The sequence below is a fragment of the Raphanus sativus genome, chromosome 4 (genome assembly GCF_000801105.2).
Source record: "Raphanus sativus cultivar WK10039 chromosome 4, ASM80110v3, whole genome shotgun sequence".
NCBI classification, from domain to species: Eukaryota; Viridiplantae; Streptophyta; class Magnoliopsida; order Brassicales; family Brassicaceae; genus Raphanus; species Raphanus sativus.
The window spans coordinates 6,499,309-6,524,941 of record NC_079514.1 but is presented as its reverse complement, the minus strand read 5'-3'; the positions used below and the strand labels follow the sequence as shown (position 1 = coordinate 6,524,941).

General features: G+C 33.4%; 3 protein-coding genes across 3 annotated transcripts; 1 reads left to right on the top strand and 2 right to left on the bottom strand.

Moving 5' to 3' along the window:
- Window positions 1-3,212: 3,212 nt before the first annotated feature.
- LOC130510996 (probable disease resistance protein At4g19520) lies at window positions 3,213-8,993 on the bottom strand. The gene is made up of 4 exons (XM_057007774.1): window positions 8,518-8,993; window positions 7,065-8,157; window positions 6,601-6,897; window positions 3,213-6,502 (listed from the first exon to the last, which is right to left on the bottom strand). Exons 1-4 carry the CDS (start codon window positions 8,922-8,924, stop codon window positions 3,956-3,958), a joined length of 4,344 nt encoding a protein of 1,447 aa, XP_056863754.1. The 5' UTR covers window positions 8,925-8,993; the 3' UTR covers window positions 3,213-3,955.
- A 7,936-nt stretch (window positions 8,994-16,929) lies between these two features.
- On the top strand, window positions 16,930-23,897 carry LOC108851624 (probable disease resistance protein At4g19530). The gene is made up of 5 exons (XM_018625082.2): window positions 16,930-17,677; window positions 20,086-21,286; window positions 21,655-21,972; window positions 22,070-22,960; window positions 23,033-23,897. Exons 1-5 carry the CDS (start codon window positions 17,205-17,207, stop codon window positions 23,756-23,758), a joined length of 3,609 nt encoding a protein of 1,202 aa, XP_018480584.1. The 5' UTR covers window positions 16,930-17,204; the 3' UTR covers window positions 23,759-23,897.
- Window positions 23,898-24,227: 330 nt separating this feature from the next.
- On the bottom strand, window positions 24,228-25,633 carry LOC108850115 (F-box/kelch-repeat protein At4g19930-like). The gene has a single exon (XM_018623695.2). It carries the CDS (start codon window positions 25,614-25,616, stop codon window positions 24,318-24,320), a length of 1,299 nt encoding a protein of 432 aa, XP_018479197.1. The 5' UTR covers window positions 25,617-25,633; the 3' UTR covers window positions 24,228-24,317.

Below are 25,633 nucleotides of genomic sequence, written 5' to 3'. Positions count from 1 at the left end.
ACACTATCCATAAAACTAGAAACCAAAAGATAAGATACCTGATGATATGAAGCATGCCTAGTATTGAAGAAGTCGATTTGTCTCAGCCAGCTCCAAGCGGCGGACAACGAGTTCGTCGCCATTACTTTGATCCTTATTTTCTCTGTTAGGCTCACACGGTACTTAGTTAGATCTTCATATACCTTGGGATTTGCGTGAACAAAGGGAATCGCCATTGTCGTTCTTCGTCTACGCGCAGAGAGAAAGAAAATTGATTTTTTTTTGAGAATTGAAGAATGATTGTGATAAAGAGGAGAGAGAGAGAGGGAACTAGCACACACACTGTGAAATAGTGGACCCTATCCCACAACAAACTTTTTCTTTTCGTGGTCTCAAGATATTTTTGTGGCACTTCTTTATTCGTTTACTAACACTGTAATTATATATATCTTTTTAGAATTTTAAGTAAACATATATCCATTTCGTGGTGATATACATTATTTAAAATGCATCCGCTACAGCTTAAAAATCATCTATTCAATCTCATGAATGTTAGCAATTTTAAATAAACATATATTCAACCTCTGTACTGGTAGATAGTCCAGTTCTACAGAATTATATCCGCTTGACACATTCTCTACAAGCTTTATTATCTGCTTATATTATCTGCTTATAGTTAAATGCTATACAAAATAGTGGTATTTCTAAAGATTGTGATTCACTTATTGTTGCGAATTTATTATAGTTTCTATTTGATTGTAGTGAATTCATTATCTAAGCTTGTTCACAAGAATTGAAAGCATATCAATTATAAACAAACGTCATAGTTAACAAACAGTTTATAAAACAGTGATTTACATTAGCATAAGCCGGTAACCAAATGTGGATTCGTAGAATGATACCATCATGCATGCTTTGATAAGGTGGTTGTGTGATACAGACTTTCATAAAGGAAAAAGTTACTCGGAAATACTTTAAGGATACAACAAACTGAAGAACATATAAAATGTAAATTAAACAATAGCAACACGCAAAGACAAGAGAAATAAAGATAATTTCGGCCTATGAAAGCACATTGACCACGCATGGAACACAGTTAATGACTAGACAGCATGGTTAGGAGGATACGGTTGAGCTCCAGTATTGTAACCTTGATTGGCTTGTGGTGCGGTAGGGTAGGCCGTTGGCATTGCTGGACGTCCACCAACATTAGCTATTCCTTGATTTCGACCCATGTAGAAGCATCCTACACAACCACCAATGGCTATGAACACCATGAATATGAACAATGGTAGCGAGAAATACACAATTATCATCGCTTAAAAATCTCTGGTTTTTCGTTAAACCGAGAGAAAAGAGAAATAAATGAAGATTAGAAGAGGTAATGAAGAAGAATATGAAGATAGTTTCACGTATTTATATAAGGGAATGTTGTTGATGCTGCTGCAAAGTGCAAGGTGTTGACTTTTTTAAGGAAATGCAAGAAACATAAAATAGTAAGGAAGGGAATTTGATAGAACAGAGAAAGGGAATTTGTGTATCAAAAGTCAGATGATCGATAGTAATAGGTTGATATAAATTTTTTTCTTTTGTAAAATAAATTGATATAATTTATTTATGAGTTCCGTTTTAACGTTACGACTTAATCATTAAACATTTGTTATTTACTTCTACGAGTTTATTGAGTCTTAGAATTGTTTTTTTTTTTAACTTTGAGTCTTAGAATTTTTGAACAATGCATTAACAAAATGTTGGTCGACTATTTATCTAGCTAGGCTAAGTCTGTTGTGTGAAATTGATATAGTTACATATAAATATTTTATCTTGATTTAAAATATTTTCCAAATTAAATAAATCCTGTAAACAAAATGTGAAGAAGTCAAGTCGTCTCTCATAATAACAAGTCAAGTCAAGCTTTCAAGTTTATTGTACAAGCTGTATTATTGTTTGAATTGTATTGTATGGTTTATTCATATGATTTAGCTGGCAAAAGAGTTTTAAGTAATTACCTTTACGACTAGTTTATTTTCAACTATGCTAATTGATGTCATGTAAGCTTTTCGTGGTATCCACTTCCATCCTCGTAAATGTTAACTAACTTATACTCCCTCCTTTCCTAAAAGATGTTGTTCTAAAAAAAAAATATTTTTAAAAAATGATTGTTTTATGTTTTCTATGAAAAAATTGCAAATTTTAAAAAAATTAATTGATTTTATTGGATTATTATTAGGTAAAAGTTGTTGAAAATTGAAAACTACAGAAAACAATAAGTTTAATATAGAGATTTAATGTGTTTTCTTAATACTCCATTCGTTTCATATTACTTGTTGTTTTAAGCTTATGCACATAAATTAAGAAAAATATTTAATTTTACATATTTTCAAAATAAAAACACTATTACCAATACACTTAACCATATATCAACTAATAGAAAAATAGAATATAAAATATTATCAATCAATTTTGCATTGAAAACCGAAAACAACAATTATTTTGAAACAAAAAAATTTTCCTAGAACGACAAATAATTTGAAACGGAGGGAGTATGTGTGAAAACACTAAAAAATCTATTTTTTAAAAACAGAGGGAGTATTTTATTGGCAATTGAAAATTAGCAGCTCTTTTATCTACAGTTACGAGTCTTGCGACTAAATCATGGGATCTGGTAATTAAATAATGTTTTGTGGATATTTGGCTGGAGAACGAGGGCATATATCAAGAGGCACTTAGGCAAGTTTGAAAAGGTTAAACAAAAACTAAAAGTGGGAAAAAATCAAATGGCATGCTAACTTATATCCCACGAAAACCAAAGTTCATTGCTTTTTTCAAGCTTGAAAACACAACTACGTTTTTTCTAACATGCCTTAACATTTCCAATTAGCTGCGTTCTCTATTTCACTTAAGCTATTTGATGACTTGACAATCGTATACCTTAATGAGTTTTAAGGCAAGGAGTCATAACGGAAGGGCCGGTTAAACAGGTTTAACCACGACCAAATTCATGACTTCAAACGAGACTAGAATACATGATAATTAAGCCCAAAAAATAATCAATCGCAAAATATAGTACCATAGAAAAAAAAGCTAAATAAATACACGAAATGGTTACTTTTTCAAACACTGATTCTAACCGATATAAAGGAGTTCGAAGTCAACCTAAACATTGATCAGATATTTTTGTTGGGGTAATTTACTTTTAAGATTTTGTAGGTCAATATGTATAGGTTTTGAACTTTTGAAGTTTTGATCACGTTATTATTAATTTATGCAAGAAGATACATAATTGATACAGAGCAGACATTCTGGACCCATTTGGAAACACTAGGATAGGAGGAGACGATTCCGAGTTTGACAGCTAACGTGCATGCATGAGAAGCCATGTTATGAATTTGTGTTTAGAACACCCACAATTCTGTGTCACTTGCTTGTTGGTCTATTATCAAGGATTTGATAAATAGACCAGATCTGAACTTTTCTTGGGGGTCTGGTATTTGATATTTGAATGTTAGGAATCCATGAGAAAGACCAGTATCATCTTTTATAGTTTTGATTTCCACCTCTGTAAGCTCTGAAAGAGAAGAAACCGGTCCTTTCTTTCTTTACTCATCCTGGAATGCTCTGGAGTACTTGGGAAACAAAGGGGAATCTTGGTGACAGACCTAGGACTCCTAGGCTAGGAGGACCATCACTCATCAGTGAAGATGGGGGAACAATCAGTGCAACATAAGTGGGTAAGTCTTGATTTCTCACATTTAAGATAGTAGGCAAATAATCCCTCTTGTGCTGCAGAGTTAATTAGCAATGTTATTTAAGTTAACACCAGCTTGAGTTTGTGGTGGATCCTTCTTCAAATCTCAACAACCCTGGAGGATCTCGCTCGTAAACCACTTTAAGGAGACGTTTCCAAAGATGTATGAAGTAAATGATGAATTGCACCAAAACTCTCATCAGCCTATATCCAGATCAGAACCTCTCTTCACTTCATTAGTCGACTCCTCTGTTCTACCTTTCTTCTTCTGCTTCTGTCTACAATAGCTTCACCAAGGCCTGTCCCCTCAATGATCGATTCCTTTATAGCCTTGCCAGTCAGCAAACGTTTTAGGATCTGGTCATCATGAAGCGCACGAAGTCTATTGATCTTGAGCTTGTAGATAAAGTAACTGATGAAGCTTTTCTTAGCGTCTTCCTTATTGAAGCTCAAAAAGTGACGGTACTCCCGGTTGCCAAGCAATTCAGATACCAACTCTTTTTTGCTAGCATGCATCATGAATTTTCTACGTACAATTTCTCTACACAATTTTCTTTGCAAAAGTTGCATCCTTATCTCCCCCTTGGAAGATATATCTATGAGAGACTTACTGGCCAACACCTCTAGCGTTGACCCAAAGTCAATGTTAGCAAGAAACGGCAGTGGCATTTCAACTTTATCATCACTGAGAAAGCATCCTATGTACAGAAACACATCTTTTTCTCTTTTTTGCAACCCATCATAACTAACTCTCAACCTTCTTTTGACTTCATCTTCTGAAAGCCTAAATCGATCCAACGAAGAAGGTCTTCTCGTGCTTGTGCTTCGACTTGAACTGCCAGATGCACCATCAAACACATAGACTCCACATTTCTTCACCTTGACACTATTACCTACTATAGGCTTCTCCTCATTGTTGACAGGGTACAAATCAAAGACAACTAGATCAGCCAAGATAAACGTGCTTGGATGCATTTTTAGGTCAAAGAAGACAAACATGTGATCTTTTGTAATCTTGGGAACAGCCTCTCCTGGAGGCAAACACTTGAAAACATTCTCAAGTCTATGACCACGGCCTTTCTTATCATTCCATCTGCAAACACACCTGAAGCCTAAACCAGCAGCATTATGAAAATCCTTTGAGAAGGAAACTTCAACAAATAGAGCAAACCCCACGAGCATGCTTCTTGAATAGTGGTTTAGTCTTAGCATCACAGAAGACCCTGGTTGGAGATAAGGGTGTAGTCTATATTTAGAATCTCGACAGGGTAGACACAGCCTGACAGCCAGAACTTTTTCAAGTTTCTGCTGACGTTGTGGTCCCACCATGTGTTGTTCTTCCACAGTAGCCTGTGCCTCGGCTAGAACGTAGCTGACCATGTAGGGCGAGAGATGAAAGCAATTACTGAATGTGTAGTAACTAGAACTCTGGAAGAAGTCTAGAGGAATTGATATCAGAGATGAACAACCGTGAGCATTCAAGAGTTGTAGACTTTGGGGAAGCTCTGGGAGTACTCTGAGGTTTTTGCAATGGCATAGCCTTAGACTGAGCAGTTTAGTAAACTCCTTGATGCTTTCTGGAATGTTTCTGAAACAGTTGCCACTGAGATCCAATGCCTTTAGCAAAGACATCAAACATATATCTTCAGGAATGTGTTCCAAGCGCGCCTTATGCAGAGACAAAGTGACTATCTGTTGGTAGAATCTTGAGACAGAAGATGGAAGCTTTGATCTAAGTGGCGTGAGTTTATGAGCTTGACGTAACTCTCTGACTTTTGGGAGAGTAGTGGTAACTACCTCAAGTTCTGTGCAGTTCAGTAGATCAAGAACTTTGAGAGGATTCAGGTTCAGCATTTCCACCGGCAAGCGTCGGAGTCTTTTGCAGCTCTTCAAAACTAGTGTATCGAGTTCAGCGAGATCTCCAATAGAAGATGGCAGTTCTCTGATGGCAGTGCCACCAAGATATAACTCCTTTAGATTTTGAGGGAGATCAGCTATAGTCTTCAGCTCCGAGCAGCCAGAGAGTTTGAGCGTGACGAGAGATTCCAACTTGCTCATTCCTACTTGTAGATGCCGAAGCTTTTTGCAATCCTCCAAACTTAATATGACAAGGTTAGAGAGATTCTCAAGAGACGGTGATGGGAAGGCTTTGACCGCTGTGCCGGCCAGATATAACTCTTTGAGGTTTCTTGGTAAATCTTGAATGTTTTCAAGATTTGAGCAGCCGGATAGTTTCAGCTTGGCAAGAGATTCCATGTTACACATACCCATCGGCAGGTGTATAAGCCTTTTGCAATTCTCCATATCTAGTGTTACAAGTTTACTACACAGAGAAGAAGATGGGATTTCGTTTTGTGGCAAACCCTGAATCTTCTCAAGTTCTGAGCAGCCAGAAAGATTAAGAACTTGGAGAGACTCGAAAGTAATCATGTCAGGCAGAGTTCTCAAGTTAGAGCAGTTTTTCACATTCAAGAAAACAAGATTGCCGAGATCTTGACTAGAAAAGCTATCAAGAGTACTTAACTCTCTTACGCCGGTTCCCTGGAGATGCAGTTTGTTGATAGACGGTGGCACCTTTGGGAAACATTTGATCTCTATGCAGTTTGAGAGATTAACAACTAGGAGATGTTGTGATTGGCCCATGTCCGGAAAACTCTTTAAACTTGAACATCCTTGGAGATCAATTAGCTCGATGTTTCGAGAATGTTGAAGTTCATCAACATTAACTAGTTGAAGGGAATTGCTGAGCGTGATCCTCTTTAACACCTCAAGATTCTTAACAAACAAAAGCCAAAAAAAAAATGAATAAAAAGCAAGTTTGGTTAATAATCTAGTGAAAGTGAAACTATGTGTATTGATGTGTTGTTTCTAACCTTGGTTCCTCCCCAAAGTTTCCGAAATTGACTGCATGGCATATTGAGTTCCACAAGATACTGAACATCAAAATTTTGTGGCAATGATTTCAGAGGACAATATGTCCAGTAGAGAAGTCTTAGCTCAGGCGGCAAAGACTGAGGTTCCTCGGAAAGACATAATATGGGGCTCTCAACAGCATTGGAACTGTGAACCTTCAGAGATCTAAGGTTGTACATTTCCTTAAACGCAATATTATGACCTTCCAAGTCTAAGTTAGACACGTCCAAGCTAATGCCTTTAATATCTTCAATACACTGAAAGAACAAGAGAAACCAAAATGTTTTGGTTACTTATATTCGGAAAAATAAAATAAAACCATGTTATATGTTTTTAAGAGTTTTATCCACTATGCCAACTCTTTCGTTGGTACATGCAACTTCTTTAAAGATTGATAAGAATGTGACAGACGAATATTAATTACCATTGTTGGTGCTGCTTCATGATCTCTGACTTCGTTTTCTTCAAGGAGAGATTGAATGTTGGAAGCATCTACGAATCTATAAGCCGTCTCGGTCTCTTCAGTAGGATCCTTGATGATTTGGAGACCAAGATCGTATATTAAATTATGCATTTGTACTCTGTTGTCCGAAACAGTTACCAAACTTTTGTCCATAAGGACATCGATTCCAACTCGAGGAAAGTATCCACAACCTTCAAGAAACTGCATCGCGTCGTCGATATTCACTCCCCTAAAGGAAAACACTATTTCCAGAAATATTTCCTTCTCGGTGTCACCAAGCGAGTCGTAGCTGATCTTGAGTGTGTTAAAAATCTTGTCGGGAAGAGGAGGCCGCTTGTGTTTTCGGACAACACTCTCCATTTCAGACAGTGTTTTTTTTCCCTTCAGTTCTTCACCAAAAACGCTGAGAGCTAAAGGGTTTCCTTCAGCATAGTCAACGAGGTTCATAGACAGCTCCATGAGTTTTTCATCTGCTGGTACATCTTTCCCAAATGCACATCGGGACAAGAGCTGAAGCGCCTCGTGCTTCTTCAAGCCCTGAACCTCGTATATATCGTTGACCTGGCACTGTACAAGCGCTTGTTTATCTCGGGAAGTTATGATTACCAAGCTTCCAGGACCGAGCCAGTCAAATTCAGACAGAAAAGTCGTTGCACCCAGTGGCTTGCGCACGTCGTCGAGAACGAGAAGAATTTTTTTTTGTCGTAATGTGTCTATCAGGAGGCTCAGTCTCGTAACATGACTGCTTAAGCCAACTTTCTCCCGCAAGTGTTTCTCTAATAACCCATAGACTCCCTTCTCCTGAAAGTCCTTGTCGAAGTCTTCGATGAAACAAGAGGCTTCAAAGTCACCCGAATATTGTTTTAAAGCTGCTTTTGCAAGTGTCGTTTTCCCTATGCCTCCCATACCCCAAAGCCCTAAGCTTCGAATGCCTAGTGGTTGCTTGTGGATCAAGTTTTGTATCTTCGTCAATCTTGAGTAGACTCCAATTGTACCCTCGAGGTCAAGCTTTTGACGCACGTCTGCAACGATCTCCTCCACAAGCTCGGAATCGCTGAACAAAGATTTTTCAAGTCAACGCATATCAGAAGATTTATTTACTAACTAAAGAGGACATCAATAAAAAAAAAAATCCGGAATAAATATACATTTCTGGATGATGTCAAAAAAAAAAAATACATTTCTGGATATCTTTCAAATTCCGCCAAACTAATAAATTATACTATTATTTAGGGTTTTCTTTAGTCTTGAGTTCAAACTACTCTTGGTACCAACAGCATAAAAAACATTATAGACAGAGGGTGAGGTGTGAACAATGTTTTAAATAAACTTTCATTTTAATTGAAAGTCATCTTGTCATTAAAAATAAATAAATAAATAAAATATAAAGCAAATAGTTTTGAGCAATGATTACCTTCGTTCAAGAGATGATGCGTATCCTCGCAAGTCAGCGATTTCAAGAAGAGCATTGCGCCAGTCGGCTACCGGGTCTTCAGGATACATCTTTTTCAACAGCAAGCAATATTTCCTCAATACGGACTTGGTGAGCCCGTAGAAAACTGGAACCACCAGCAGGCCGTGGCTACTCCGGCACGCAGAAACCTTCACTAACTCGTTCAGGAACCGATAGTTCGAAACAGATTTCTCGGATAAAATCACCACGGAAACTTTAGCCTCGGCTATAGCTTCATCAGAGTTTTGGCAGGTTGAGACATATATGCTTTTGCGGCGAAACTCGGCAGAGAGATGGCTGATAAAGGAGTGCCGTATCGTATCCTCCCATCTGTTGAAACTGATGCAAACAGCGTTTCCGTCCACCATTTTTCACGAGATTAGGCAGTGTTTTTTTTTTGTTCTGTTCTTGTCACAATGGCAATGGTAGTATTTTTTTCTATTTATGTCGTCTGTAGGGCATAAAATGATTGTACTCCGCCCATTTGAAAATGATAAGGTCACCTTCGTTGAAGGTTTCTCGAATTTTATTTATTTAATATAATTTGGAAAATATTTAAAAAAAGAAAGAAGAAAGTTAGTGAAATTGGGAAGAAACCAGTACGCAGCCACCTGGAAGCGAGGGGATAAATTTTTGCTGTGTTGGACTAGTAAAAATTTCCATAAATAATCCGCATTTCTTGAGTAGGGGTGAACATATAGCAAATAGTGGAATTTTCGGTATTTGTAATTTGTTTGATGAGTTCCGGATATTTTATTTTTTAATTTGTTTTATTTCAAAAAATATCTGTATCCAAAAATATATATATATACGGATATATAAGAATATTTGCGAATATCTCATTTATTTTGATTAGTTTAATTAATCCAAAAAATTCAATACAAATTTGCTTTTTAAAATATAATTTCACATGATATATCAAATAAATTAAAAAGAAGCAGTGAGATTATATGTTTTGTAAATTTTTAAACTTAGTTAACATTAATATAAGATAAAACTTAAATTGTTATCATTTTTATTTAATACTTTTATAAAAAATAATGTGAATATAATTTATTAAATCATATGCTAGAACAATTATATAAACTTATACAATTAAAACTCTAGATTTAATCAAAATATACATACTTATATATATGCCAGAGCGGATCAATATCCGTTTCTCAAAATTTTATTATTTGATTTGGTTCAATTTAAACAGGTATTGATTTTTACTATATGTTTTACTTCAACAGTTTATATATATAAATGAATGACAAATCAAATCAATTTTGACGGATAAAATATGTAGCTTTAAGATTTTACTAGTTTCACCGTTACAATTCGCAAAACGTAGTTTTTATAGTTGATAGTGGTTGTTGGTGTGTTGGGTGTTTTATAACAAAAATAAATAAATCAATATATGGCTTTAAACCACGCCAAACCTTTTAAAATTAAAAGGTGGTTCTCGTTACTTTGCATATAAATATAAAAATAATTTCTTAAAATATTTGAAATTTAAATATTATAAAACAAATATATCTACTATTTTGTATTTAAATTTTAATTCACTAACAGTAATTTATTTTATAAAAACTTTAAACCAAGAATATTCACTACAATTTTTAAATGCTAATATATAAAACATATATAAACGAAATAATATTATTTTAAAAGTTGTAATATTAACCTTCAAGACAATGAAATTTATAAATTTCAGCTCTGTTCTTTTAGTAGACACAGCATCTGCGACAAGCGTCAACAAAATACAAGCGAATGTAGAATAACAGGTCAGTAATAAATTAAAATAAAGAGTCAAAGGATAACGACAATTGACGCGAGCCATACATCACGACATGTACGGGAGACGCTGTTTTTTACGGCGGAGAATAAAAAACGAAGATTAAGCGGAAAAGATGGGTAGCGTCGGCCGCCGGCGGGAAGTATTTAATGATGCTGCACTGGTTTGTTTGTTAAATTTGATAGTTCGCTGCTGACGCTACCGTGATATTGCTGTTAATTATGTCCCTACTATTTTTTGTGTTTTCATCTAAGTGTTAATTTCTTTATCTTAGAGAATTTTCACTGTAAACATGTTTCTAAATTTTCATTAAAAATTATTATACAACATTCTTTTAGTAATTCAAAATTTTTAAAACATTTTTAATTGTTTAAATAAGAAACCTTTCTATAATTTTCACATTTAATATATATTACTTAATTAATATTTTATGGTAATATTTAAGGAACCTAGATGAGGATGGTTTTAGATTTTATCCTACCTTTTGGATCAGTTATATGTGTTTGGATTTAGCTTGATTTTAATATTAAACAATATTTCCTAAAATTTCCAGTAATCTCTGTTTGAAAAAATTCTTTAAACCTGTATTTTACGATAAAAAACTAATGGCTAAGTGTTAACAATGCAAGAGAAATGTTAGTTAGAGCATCTCCTACTCACCTTTATATTTGTCTTTATATTCTATAATTGTCTACTCCATTCCACATCTATTTCTTCTTCTAAAATAAAGACTGATATTTCTCCTTTATATTTAGGAGAACAAATAGCATTCTTCTATAATAGATGCATATTTTTTATTTACACAATAGTCTTTTAATTTTTTTTGTGATTATAACTAAAAGTACATGTTTGTGTAGAAATACATTATTTTTACATATAAAACCAATTTTTTTTGTTTATATAATACTCTTAATTTTACAGGTTATAAATAAAGTAAATAAATAATATTATTATTTTATGTGAAAGTCAAATTTTTATAACAAATAATACTTAAATTTAATATTTAAAACTAAAATTACTATTTATAGTTTAATTATTAAAAATCCACATAGATTTACATATTGATAACATATTTAAGTTGAACTTAAATATTTATTAATAAAACATATTAAAACAACTTAATATTTGGGTAACTTTCTTCTGGATCTACAAAGATCATTAAAATATTATCCAAATAAAATGGATGGACATGGAACTTGTTAATTTTATTGCTGGTTGCTTCAAATATCAGATGATGAAGATAATCGATTCCAAGAGTTTTTAAGTCGATTCAAATATATCAGAGATAAAAAAACTTATTTCTCATTTTATAACGTTTTAATTGATTATTTATGAGAAAAGTATGGTAATAATGATTTTTAGGTAATGTCTACTTTATTTTATTATTTTAGTATAATGTTTTGTAATAAAATGTTTAAATTAATTAATATTACACTTTTATGAAAAAATCCAAAAGATATAATGGATGGGTTCATTTCCAATATGTATAAGTTAAAAAGTGTCAATTGTAAAACTAAAAAGAAAATTTTTAAAAATATTTTTAGAGGAAAAAATAGAAAAATACATTAAGAAGTATTTGTCTTTTTTTTTTGAGCAGCAAGAAGAATTTGTCTTAGACACAAAAAAGACGGACAACTTGGAGATATATATATATATATATATATATATTTTTTTTTTTTTTTGCATTAGTACAAAACTTCTAGAAAATATTTGTCTCTTTCTTTTATTTTTTTCCTAACATCTTTTATTGTCTTTGTTAAAACTTCCACGAAACTTCAAAATATTAACTATTCTCTCTGATATCCACTCATTCAGGGGGTCCAAACAAAAGAAACAGATAGAAAATCTGTAGAAAACAGCTATGTGTAGGCCCTAGCTATGTGTCTCTTATTGGAGACGCGTCACGACTTTTCGCAGGGCCTAATCCATTTTGCAAGCAAGTTTAATAAGTGTCTCTTATTGGAGGTTTTTTTGCCATTTGAAATACTTTTTAAAATTATATAAAATATGAGAAGTCGACAAAAAAAACTATGAGAAAAAAAAATTATGAGAACATTTCATCAGAAAATTTGACGCGTCTGATAAGTCTACGATATATATATCCATTCAATCTTGAAAGTTTCTCTCTCTCCTTGAAATGCTCCAGCCTCTCTCTAGCGGCCGACAAGATTTGAATTCCGTTTCCGGCCGACGGTGAGGCTTTTTTCGCCACCGTCGGTCCGGCGTCCCTCTCTTTTTCTTTTTCGTTCTCTGTAGTCTCATTTGTATAGGTTTTTCTTTTATTCCGGCATCCGGCGTCGCACTCTCTCACGGTGGGCGGCTGGCTTTTTGACTCCGGCGTGGTGTCTGTTCTTCTCAGGTGAACGATCGGCTACTTGTTCTCCGTGTTGTCTAGTCTTCGCAGTCGACGGCGGTCTTTTGGTGACGGTGGAGTCCTTGTTAGGCTTGGTTCTCTTGGTTTTGCTGTCGGGCTGGCTCTTGCAGAGGAAACTTCAATTCGCTTCGATTGAAGGTTTCAGTAAAGCGGCTACGACGGTGAAGCGGATGATACGAGGGTGTGATCTTCGGTCGTCAACACTGATTTGTTAGATCCAGATGAGATCTTGGAATTGGTCCAATGATGCTTTCTGGAGATTAGAAGATCGATGACGAAGATGGATGTGGTGATTTTCGGCTCCGGTGTTTCCCGGCGGAACGAGTGTTCGTTTCGTCGTCTCCGGCGAGGTCTCGATGAATGGGTCACGGTGTGTGACGTGGTGACGCGTGGATCAGTGAGACGTGGGTCTCTACACGTGGGCGTCCCTACTGCTGCGGTGGATGCGTGGTCAATTGGGTCGCAGGATTCGGTTTAGTGGGCTCAGTTTAAAGCCCGGTTGTTGTTTTTAGTGTTCTGCCCTTAATGTTTTATGGGCCTTTGTCTTTGTACCAGGGTTTCTCCCTTTTTGGGCTTAGTCCCTTTTAATATAATATAATATAGATGGCAAAAAAAAAAAGTCTACGATGTATATAATTTATCTGCATTGTGTTCACATCACAATAAATAAAGGTATGTTAACATGCATGACCATGGTGAAGACCCGGGGGGTCTAATAAACTGAAGGTTCTATTCGAAATTGAGAAGAAATGCTATGCAATAGCTCCATTTCAAGTATTTGTTTCTTAAAATTTTTCATATTTGCTTAAAATGATAATAATAAATTTTCCTTTGGGCAAATTCTTTTACGTTCTTATCCTCTACTTTTACAGGGAAACGAGAAGTGGACTTGTGAGTCTAACGACGATGTATCTATTATATTAATTTAGAATCTAATTTTTATCTACTGACAAAAGATTGTCATTTAAATTTTTTTTTTAATTTTAAATAGTTCAACAAAATATATAATAATATTTGAATCACTATAAACATATAACAATATTTAAAGCATTATAACATGTAATAGTATTAATGTTCTGAAAAAAACATGTAACAGTAATCAAAGATTACAAAATCTTTGCAAAACTATACAGAATATTTACGTTTGAATTTAAATATATGAATTTGACATACGTTTGAATTGAGCATTTAATGTATTCTAATTTAACTTTAAAAGTTTAATATACCTTTCATTATAAAACTTTTAATAGCTTTAGTGTATAGGCACTATAAATAATCTTAAATGCAAACTTTAACATTTTCTGACCATATTTTAACACTATTTTAGTAAGTTCATCTATTTAATTATTTAAAGTTAATAAGTTTTGTAGATTTTATTTTAGATTTATTAATAAATTGTGACAATAAAATCATTTTTATAAAACTAAACTGTTATGTAATAAAGCTGAAAAATATAAATTAGCAATATGACACAATATATTTGTTGTGAAAATACAACAAATATTTTACCATTGTAAAATGTTAGCAAATCGTATTTTAAATTTCTAAAATAGTAGTTACACGTGTTTTTAACCTTTAATTTTTTCATTATCATTTCAAACCAACAACTTTAGCATATTAAACATTGAATTTGTTTTTTTTTTTGGCTCAGAAACTGATGATGTAAGAGTATGCCATGGCAAAAAAGATTATGTAAAAATATGATAAGATAAACAGTGATAACATAGAATTTATTTTTCAAGAAAAATTTAAAAAATATTCTTAGAACTATATTTTATAATTTTTAAGTTTATAAAACTACAAACTTAAAAAAAAAAATTTCAAGAAATGATTATTTAAAGAAAACATTAAATATCATATATAGTAATTTTTGTTAATTTATGCACACACATAAAGGTATATTTTATAATTGAAATACAAAATATAAGATAAAATAATATTATATTTTAGCTTATAAGACTTCTGAAATAAGTGCTTAGAATTACACTTTGTATGATTACCTTTGCCTTTTTAACAAAATAATATATTTATAAAAATACTTCTAAAAATTTATAATTCTTAAAATTTATCAATAAATTTTTATAACACATATTTTCGAAAAAAAGATTTAATAATTTTAATTTTATAAATTAATTTCATATATATTATCATTGTGTACTTTATAATATTCCTTTTTAGTATTATTCATAATGTCAAACTTTCGCCTCCACTCCTTTTTAACGGAAAATAAAATTTAATATTTGATATGATTAATATTAGTTTGAGAGTTTGACAAAAAAATTATTAATCTGAGAGTTAAAGGTGATAGTAGATAAGTAAGGCTTAAAATCTTTATATTTTAGTTTAGAAAGTGATCTTTTCAAAATAATTATTATGATATATGTTAAAGTATTTTTGCCGTTTTTGTAGTTTTAATTAAAGATTTGATATTTAAAGGGACAAAACTGTTGGAAAAAAATGACGAAATTAACAAATTTATTAAAAAATATAAGTAATTTAAACTCATAAAATAGCACATTTGTAGGGTCACATCAAAACTCCGATATATAGGATTATTTTCATTATTATATTCACGTGATAATAAGCAAAATGAATGTAACTTAAAATCATCCAAATATTTTCACATACTGAATTAAAAAATAATAATTCAATTATACTCCACTGTAAAATTCACCTTCGACAAGAAAAACAAATGTTAGTTTGTAGTTCCATCACTCGTCTAGAACTAGGATATGAATAAACAAACACGACCAACACTGAATGCATAGTCACGTCAATTATTGAAATGTCAACTTTATTTTTTGACATTGTGCAACTTTCGCGGACCCGCCACTCATTGTTTGTTTTCTATTGTCCTGAGGTATTGAATGGAGACAAAATAAGCTTGGTTGAATATTTTTATCAAAAAAAAAACTTAGTAATAAACCGCATATCAATTTAGACGCTTAGACCATCTCCAAAGATTCACCCTATTTTTTACTCTAAAATAGAGTGACTCTATAATAGAGATGGAATTTGCTCCAATAGTACTCTATTTTAGAGTAGAAAATAGAGTGATGAACAAAAAAAAATAACTTACTCTATATTTGGAGTAAACTTATTTTTCACTTTATTATAGAGTAAGAAATAGAATACCATTGGAGCATTTTTTACTCTAAACTCTATTTTAGAATGAAAAATAGAAATGGGTTAGAAATGCTCTTAGAGCATGATTATTGTTAGGTCCTTGTGGTTAGTCCATATATATGTATATACGCATATATAATATATACGTATACATATATGTGTATTAAAGACCAACCATAAAAACTTAGCAATAATGATGCTCTTATTACCTATCAGTTTTCAAATTCCGTTGTAAACATTTTTTTATCCATAACTAATAAAAACATGTAAATAGCATCATCTATTAAAAATATAATCCTATACTAATTAAAGTTATTATTTTAATTTAAATATTAGTGATTTCATCAATTTTTTATTTCAAAACATATAAATTTTTAAATAACACATTTCATTATTTTCAAAAATTTTATAATAACTATTTAAAATTAAAATAGATTTAGAGAAATACTGAAACTATAATGAATTCTAATTAAATATAATTTGAAAATATTGAGTAAGTGAGCTAGAGTTTTTTTATTATAAATTTTATAATATTTTTTTATTTTAATAAAATATATAGATGTAATATATTTTATATTTTATTTAAATTAATTGATAATTTACTTTTACATTTTAAAAGTATAACAATCTTTAGAAAAAAATTTCCTAAAATATATCTATTAAAAAAGATTTATATTTCATTATTTTCTTAAATATGATCCTAATTTCATAAATACTAATTAACTTTATATTTCTCAATCTGAATATTAAAACCAGACCAAGTATTTATTCCTTACTGCCGAAATTTTTTTACCAAACAATATATTATTTCATACAGTTTATTTTTTTTCAAACCAGATTTTCCGCATAATGCATCAATTGCAGTTACATTGTATCACACTTTCTATTTTTATCTGACTTACTTCCTGATAAGAATCATCTTGTGCAAATCATCTCGTCTCTTATATGTTATGAAAAATACTATATTTTTAACTAGAATGGCGCATTACTAGTTTTGATTTAACGATTTATTTAAATAGACATTACTTGCTATGATTTGCAGATCACTAATCCATTTGCTAAACACTGATTTAAAGATACATGGATGTAACCAACATGTTGAAATACATTCAAGGCACGGTTTAAACATATATGGTTTCCAAAAACCCGAACCACATATCCTTAATATTTGGTTTAGTAGTAATTATAAATTAAGGCAGTTTTCTAGTCGTAATCTTGAAATGGTTGGAATTGGTCAAAACATTTTTTTTAAAGACCAAAACATTTTTTTTTAAAAGACCAAAACATTTTTTTGAAAGACCTTTTTATTTCAACTCCCACCACTCGACCAAAACCCGAAACCAATTTTGATCTTCAAATCGTTCATACATGGCTGTCTCCTCCACTATCAGCAGCGTACCTAAGCACCAAGTGTTCCTTAATTTCCGTGGGGAACTTCGTCATCAGTTCATCAGCCATCTAGCTAAGGCCTTGGAAGATAAAAATATCAAGTTCTTCATTGATGCCGGTGCGGAGAAAGGCCAACCTCTAAGTATTCTTTTAAAGGAGATCGAAAATTCGAGAATCGCACTGGCTGTCTTTTCCAAATTGTACACAGAGTCAGATTGGTGCTTGGACGAGCTAGAAAAAATAAACGAGCGCACGAAAGACGGCAAGCTCAAGACCATTCCCATCTTCTACAACGTGAGCCCTTCAACCGTTAGGCATCAAGCGAGAGAATTTGGCGATGCCCTCAGGAAAAAAGAAAAAAAGAGCGATGTTACTGATGACAAGATGAAAAATTGGAAAGAGGCTCTGGTGTATGTTAGCAACCTGTTGGGCTTCGAATTTGACGGAAAAAGGTACAAGCTGTTTTTTTTTTTTTTTGGTTAAACAATATGGAACATTTAGTATTTATTAATATGAGTCTGAAAAAAGTACAAATCGTTTAATATTTTATGTCTAATATTTGTTTTGGTAAAGTTTTCATGTCTAATATTTCAACACTTTTTTTTATCACTGATCAGTTAGGTTTTGAATAAGACGCCAACAGTAATATTTCAACACTTTTTTTATGTCTAATATTTCAACACTTTTTTTTATCACTGATCAGTTAGGTTTTGAATAAGACGCCAACAGTAATATTTCAACACTTTTTTTATGTCTAATATTTCAACACTTTTTTTTATCACTGATCAGTTAAGTAAAATTTTATGTGTAATATTTCAACAGTCTTTTTAAACTGATCAGTTAGGTTTTTGAATAAGATGTTAGCAAAAAAAAAGGTTTTGAATAAGATCGCCAAAAAGAAAAGAAAAATGAGGAGAAACATATAATTTTTATTATTTCCTAGAAAATACACCGTTCATATGTAAATTTTTGTAACATATGGAGCTAAGTTGGGAAAAAAATGGTACGAGCGAAATTAGAAAACTCGGACAACAATAAGACAAACTCCATCGGAAATATTGAAATCTGTGAAATCACGGTTCCTAAAAGAATCTTCACATAAAACAAACACTGTTTCTCTGATCTCAAAAACAAACGCGTTTCTCTGATCTTAAAACCTAATAATTGTGGATTTGTGAATGGCCCTGGGTAGGAAAATTTATGAATGCGGCTGGTTACAATTCTAAGGGTCTAACTGGTGACCATTTCGGGAATAGTAGGAACAAAAAGGAAAAGAATTGATGGGAATAAAATTATGGGAATGATGAGGAATGGTTATTCGATATCAAATTTAGTGAGGAATAAATTTGTTCTTTAATTCTCTACGATAAAAAGAATGAGAAGGAATGAAAAAGAATGACTATTCCTAATGAAAGGTAAAATTTGTTAAAAACGTTAAGGAATGCATTATAAGGGTTACTATTAAACAATTTATGAAACTCGTGTCGCAGTTAGAAAAGGGTGTATTTATAGAATATACAATGAATAGTTGACTAGCGTAGTAGTATAACAACAAATTAATAATATCATCATATTATAATTATAAATAGATAATGCCCATATTATTATATTAAATTATTAATATTAGTTAGGTTTATTTTTAGTTTTTATAATATATAAATTAATTAAAGTATAATTAATAATAATATTTAGTTTAGTTATATTTTGTTAATAATGAATTATTTTTTATAAAATAATATTATATTTAAATACGTTTTTATTAGATATATATATATATATTAATATATATGGTTAGTGAATATAAATATATATATATATATATATATATTAGTAACTGTAATATCTAAATGTTCATTTTAAATTATTGTGTATATTTAAAATATATATTTTATATTTTTATTTGCCATTCCAACAATCCAAAACGCAAACACTAGAAGAATAAAAAGCTTAACTTTTTTATTTTGACAGTACAGAATCCAATAGTTGATGACAAAAAAAAGTCCGATAGTGATTTGATAAAGGAAATGGTCCAATAATAATTCTATAAAGATTGTTAGTCAACAACCACTACCACGACTAAATTAATTAATCATCACACCAAATAAATTTACTAATCGACAATAAGTATGCAATAAGTATAACATAAGCCAGTAAGTTAATTTATCAGATCACCTACAACAAATGTACTATCGTTGACTAATAAATCTATAGCACTTAAATATCTCTACCACATAAAAATAAATTTTATATATAAAGTTAACTTTATATTGTTCATCTATTAAACTTCAAAGAATCTACTGTAATTAGCATGGTAGACTTGTTTGTTGTTCCATTTATTAAAAATTCTAATATACTAGTAATATTTTCGCAAATACTTTTCAAATATATAAAAAGTAAAATAGGTATAAAAAGTGTTTCTAGTAAATTATAAAAGGTTGATATCTTTTTTTTTTGAAACTGAATAAAAGGTTGATATCACTCTAGTATAATTTGGAAGGGAGAGAGAACTGAAAAAGTTACAACGGATTCTAGGTAAGGCGTAGTTAAAATAGAACAAATAACAATGATCAATTTTTTCGAAAATAAAATAAAATAAATAACAATGATCATTCAATCACTTAAACCTAATTGTATAGTTAATTTTCATTAGTGTTTCAAAAAAGTTGATTTTTCATGACATTTGCAAAACCTAGCGAGTTTCCCAACATGGGGCAGGGGTACACGTAGCCCACTCATTTTTTTCAGATTAAATCAATATTTTTTTATTGGCTTTTAATAAATAAATATAAATTTCTTTTTGAAAATAAAATAAATATAAATTTCGTTATTGTCAATTTGTCATATTCTCAAACTATTGCAGCAACGAGAACAAGTTCATCAATGAAATCGTCGACGAGGTTTTGCAAGCGCTGGACAAAATTTCGTTAGAAGAAAGCACAAATGGAACATGCGTGGAAGATGCACAGAACACCAGAGGAGAGGAACAAGAAGAAGAGGAGGAGGAGGCAGGTCAGATTTGTGGGCTGAAACAACGCCTAGAGGAACTGGCAGAAACAGTAGACATTGATGATGCGGAGACTCGTATTGTCCAAGTTGTTGGGATGCCAGGCATTGGTAAAACCACTCTCTTGAAAGCGTTCTACAATAAGTGGTACAGCAGGTTCTCCAGACGCTTCTTACTCCAAAATATAAGCGACATTGTAAAGCAATGGGGACTGGAATGCTTGCCCGTGATGCTCCTCAGGGAGTTGCTTGGTGATGACGACGTAGACGATTATGGGACATACGAAGAATACAAGGAAAAACTACGTACAAAAAAACTTTTCATTGTTCTTGATGGGACAAGTGACGAGACGCATATACAAGCTCTTCTTAAGGGTCTTGGTGAATGGATCAAGAAAGGTAGCAAGATTGTGATTGCAACACGCGCAGTGTCTCGTGGCGATCTGGTTCCTGGGGATTCCATGATCCGTCGTACTTATTTTGTACCGCTCTTGTGCTACCGAGATGGGTTAGAACACTTCACTCGCCATGCATTTGATCACCAAAACAAACACGACAGGGAAGCTTACACGAAGGTGGCCAAAGAGGTTGTGCGTTACGCGAGAGGCCACCCGCAAGTTCTCAAGATATTGGGTGAAGAGCTTCGTGGCAAACTCTTGCCTTGCTGGAAAGAGAAACTAGATTCACTTCCGCAAAAGCTCAGCCCTAGTATTCGTGACCGTGTCTTGCAAGTAACTTATGATGAACTGAGTCAAGAGCAGAAGGATGCGTTTCTTGACATAGCGTTTTTCAGATCCCATGATTTGGTCTATGTAAAGAGCTTGCTGGATTCATATGGTCCCGAGAATCCTAAGGCGACAATGATAATAGATGCTCTCAAGGACAAGTTCATGATTTATATTTCTGACAGCCGAGTGGAGATGCATGATCTTTTGTATATGTTTGCCATGGAAGTTGGTTCAGAAGCTTATGCTAAGGATGGAAGAGGGAGACACCGGATATGGCACCGTCAGAACAAAAATAACGGAGACATGCTCGATAAGCTGCGGAAAAGACAAGTGAGACTGACTTACACAATTCATTATACTCCCTTCGTATATTATGATGTTTTAGTTGTTAGATTAAGAAATTTACATTTTTTTTTAAAAAGTATTTTTAAATATATAATTTTAAAGTCATTCGAACAATTATTAAAAACCGTGAAATCTAATTGGTTAAACATTTTTAATAAAATTAAAATTAATCTTAAAATTTCAAAACATCTTATATTTGAAACAATATAAACTTTTTAAAGCTTCATATAATTTGAAACGGAGAGAGTAATTTATAGTTCAGAGCTTCATTACTTGTTCTCTTTTATTTTATTTTTATTTTATTTTTTTATTTTTGTTCTCTTTTAATTTGCTGACTTTGTGGGTGTTTATAGGGAGGAGGCACCAGCGTCAGAAGTTTTTTTCTCGACTTGTACGACATGAAGAAACATGTGACCTTAGGAAGGGATCACCTCAAGAAGATGCGACATCTCAGGTATCTCAAGTTCTACAGTTCACATTGTCCTCAGGAGTGTGAGCCTAAGGAAAACATACACATCCCTGATGGACTCGAGCTTCCACTGGAAGAGGTACGATGTTTGCATTGGCTGAATTTTCCAGAAGATGAACTTCCACAATGTTTCAAACCCAAGAATCTTGTAGACCTTAAGCTCCCTTACAGCAAGATTAAACAGATTTGGAAAGAAGAGAAGGTTAGTCTCTGGATAGATATTTTTTTTTCTTTTTTTTTGGTTCAGTTGGTTAGATGGATTATACTAACTCAGTGTATGGATCACTTTCTCATCACAGGATGTACCAAAACTAAAGTGGGTCGATCTAAATCACTCAAGTAAGCTGGATAACTTGTCAGGGCTATCAAAGGCTCAAAATCTTGAAAGGCTGAACCTCGAAGGCTGCACAGCACTGAAAACGTTACCTCTGGATATGCAAAAAATGGAAAGTCTTGTTTTCCTGAATTTGAAAGGGTGCACAGCTCTCGAGTCCCTTCCCGCTATCAATTTGATATCTCTCAAGACACTCATCCTTAGCAACTGCTCAAGTCTGAAGAAGTTTGTGGTGATTTCAGAAACTCTCTATGCACTATATTTGGATGGCAGTGCAATAAAGATACTTCCTACAGACATGGAGAAGCTAACAGCACTCGTGAAATTAAGCATGAAAGACTGCAAGAAGCTGGTAAAGCTTCCCCAAGGATTTGACAAGATGAAAGATCTTCAAGAACTAGTATGTTCTGGTTGTTCGAAGCTAAGTTGTCTCCCAGATGAGATGAAGAACATGAAATGCTTGCAGATTCTGATGCTTGATGGGACAGCAGTAGAGAAGATTCCTATGATAACCTCACTTCAGCGTTTATGCCTAAGCGGAAACGATACAATCACTCTCCTTCCGGGTAACATCAGTCTGCTACTTCAGTTGAAATGGCTGGACTTGAAGCACTGTAAGAATCTTGTCTCTATTCCACAGCTTCCACCAAATCTTCAGTGCTTAGATGCACACGGGTGCGAGTCGCTAAGAACAGTTGCAACTCCACTGGCTACTCATTTACCATCAGAGCAGATTCACTCCACATTCATTTTCACCAACTGCAACAAATTGGACCGGACTGCAAAGGAAGGAATCACAAACTACGCTCAACGGAAATGCCAGTTGCTATCAGATGCACTAAAACGCTGCAATGAGGTATTTTCTCGTCCTTTTCTTGCTTCGCAAGTAACCTTATGGCTATTATAACTTTTGTAATAACTTTTGCAGGGTTTTGTTCCAGAGGCTTTGTTCAGCACTTGCTTTCCAGGTTGCGAAGTACCTTCATGGTTTTGCCATGAAGCAGTTGGATCTGAGTTAAACCTCAAACTTTCCCCACATTGGAATGAAAATAGGTTTGTCGGAATAGCTTTATGTGTAGTTGTCTCTTTTCCAAACGGTCAAGAAGGAATCAACTCCTTTTCGGTGACATGCAAGTTTAAGCTGGAAAGTAAAGATGGGTCACGGATCTCCTTCGATCGCCTGGTTGGAAGTTGGAACAGGCATGGCAAGAAGTCAGACAAGATGGCAAACGGCAATAAACGATACAAGATGTCATCGGAGCATGTCTTTATTTGCTATACCAGATGCTCAAATAACATCAAATGTCTTGAAGAGCAGTGCTCAGGTGCATGTATTCCAACTACAACTTCCCTTGAGTTTGGTGTCACAGATGAGAAAGCTAGAGTCGAAGTGCTCAAGTGCGGCTTAAGACTGGTGTATGCATGTGATGAACCCCTGAAGACAAACCCAGATGTGACTGACAACAAGGATGCAGAGTCTTTTACAACTCGTGAAGAAATCGAGTGTCAAAATTTAACTCCTATAAAGAATGGGGATTACATAAGTTTAGGAAGTGGAAGTTTATCTTCCAGTCGAGAGGATTCATGTGGATCAAATCAACCTTGCAGAGAATTCCAATTGGGAGATGACACCCAAAGGCAAATCAATCTGTAGTTGGGTATCTTCGGAATTGGACACAACTGATCGTGTGTTCCACTGTGTTGTGTCGTGAAATTTTTCCACAAAGGAATATATGTTCGATATGTAAGAATTATTTTTAATCATCTCGTCAAAGTCATGCAGATCACAGTCCTTTAAACTGAAAAGGCCAAGGTCCAATTCCCTCCAGTTGCATGGAGTTTTTTTCTTCAAACGTTTGGTATGCTTTAAATGCTCCTTCCAAATCCTTTTTTGAATTTCTGATGGTGCTATATAGGCCTTTTGTTTCTCCTTCTTTATTCAACCATTTTTTTATCTATTTTAGGATATTCTCTCTCCCAACTAAAACCTCAGACTTTTTGGTTTCTATGCAAAGAATCAAAAGAAAAATGTTCATAAGTGATTGGAAGGTTTGAAAAGGGACAGAGCCTTAGAAGCATCAAATTTATAAGCCTTTATGAAAGACACAAAAATGTGCTGCATTTCGTTACAAAATTATAGTTGAACAAAAACTCCAAAAAAAAATTGATTAGAGAAACATTCCAAAACTAAAATAAAACACTCACAAAAGCAGTTAGAGACACATCAAGTTCTCAGTGTCGTCCAATCCAATAATGTCCCATCTTTTGTTTAGAAAGCAGTTTGATCCGTCTTCGATTTCAACTCTTCTCAAATGATTCTTTTGTATATTGTAAAGTAAAACGTAGAAGAGAGTTGTACCTTGAGGTAAAACGTGAATCGGGCCGTGGATAACCCTAAGAATTTTATTGTTAGGTACCAAGATAACGTCACCGTTTCTAGTTGTACCACGAAACTTCAAATAGGGACTGTCTGCATTGTTTTTGACCATATCCATTTGAGAAGGATGCAACACCAGTTTCTTCCTTGACCATATATTCTTCTCTTCATCTTCCATAACCCATAGTTCCATCACACCATCTTTTACAAGATCAGCATGGACAAAAATAGCTATCTTTCCAGCGTATTCTATAAGATTAATATAATACCTATGCCAAAAGAAATCTTCGGGTTTTTGGAGCAAACGGGTTTCTTCAGAACTAATATCGAAACTCACAAGCAGATAATTCAAAGATTCACAAGCTAGATAATACATACGCCCATTGATAGTTGATCTTTGTTTTAAAGGAGAATCATGTGGTGGACATGGGCTTGAAATCTTTCTCCATCTATTTGATACACCTCCTAGTATGAAGACCCAATGCTCTAGCAGAGACTTTAATATACGTCCATTTTTGCTCGCTGAAACTATGCAAACCACTTTATATTGGTTATGAACAGCGTCGTGTCCGATACGGTACATGAAGTTTTTGAAGGTCATATCTTCAGCTATGATGTTGGATTCTTCTATGTCCGGTAAGACGACCAGTTGTCTAGTGGAAGTGTTATATATTTTAGCACTTTGCCTATTTGTAAAGCACATCAAACCTTGAAAAATGTGAGAGACCAAGTAGTCTTCCATTGCTGGGATAGTCAAATCTTGATCAACTACAAAGGATGACATAGTACTAACATCCAAGTCAGAAGAAGATGATGATAGTAATAATTCCTTTTTGTTGTCGAAGCACAACCACATGTATAGACGAGGCGACGGTGATGAAGCTTTTAGGTAATGGTTGGTGAAATATTTGGAACAAATGAAAGATGACCAGATGTTAGAGACGGATTTGAACCTCATAAGGGATTTAGGAGGGAGTCTTGTGAGAATCTCTATCACGAGATCGAAAGGAATCTCCTGCGGGGGTTCATGGCTCTTGCATATGTCTCTCTGTCTTCTTCTTATTACTTTCGATCTCCTCTTCATTCTTCTTGTCTCCCGGTATAAGGTGACGGCTAGGTCAAAAGAAAAAGCCATGTTTTTTTAGTATCACA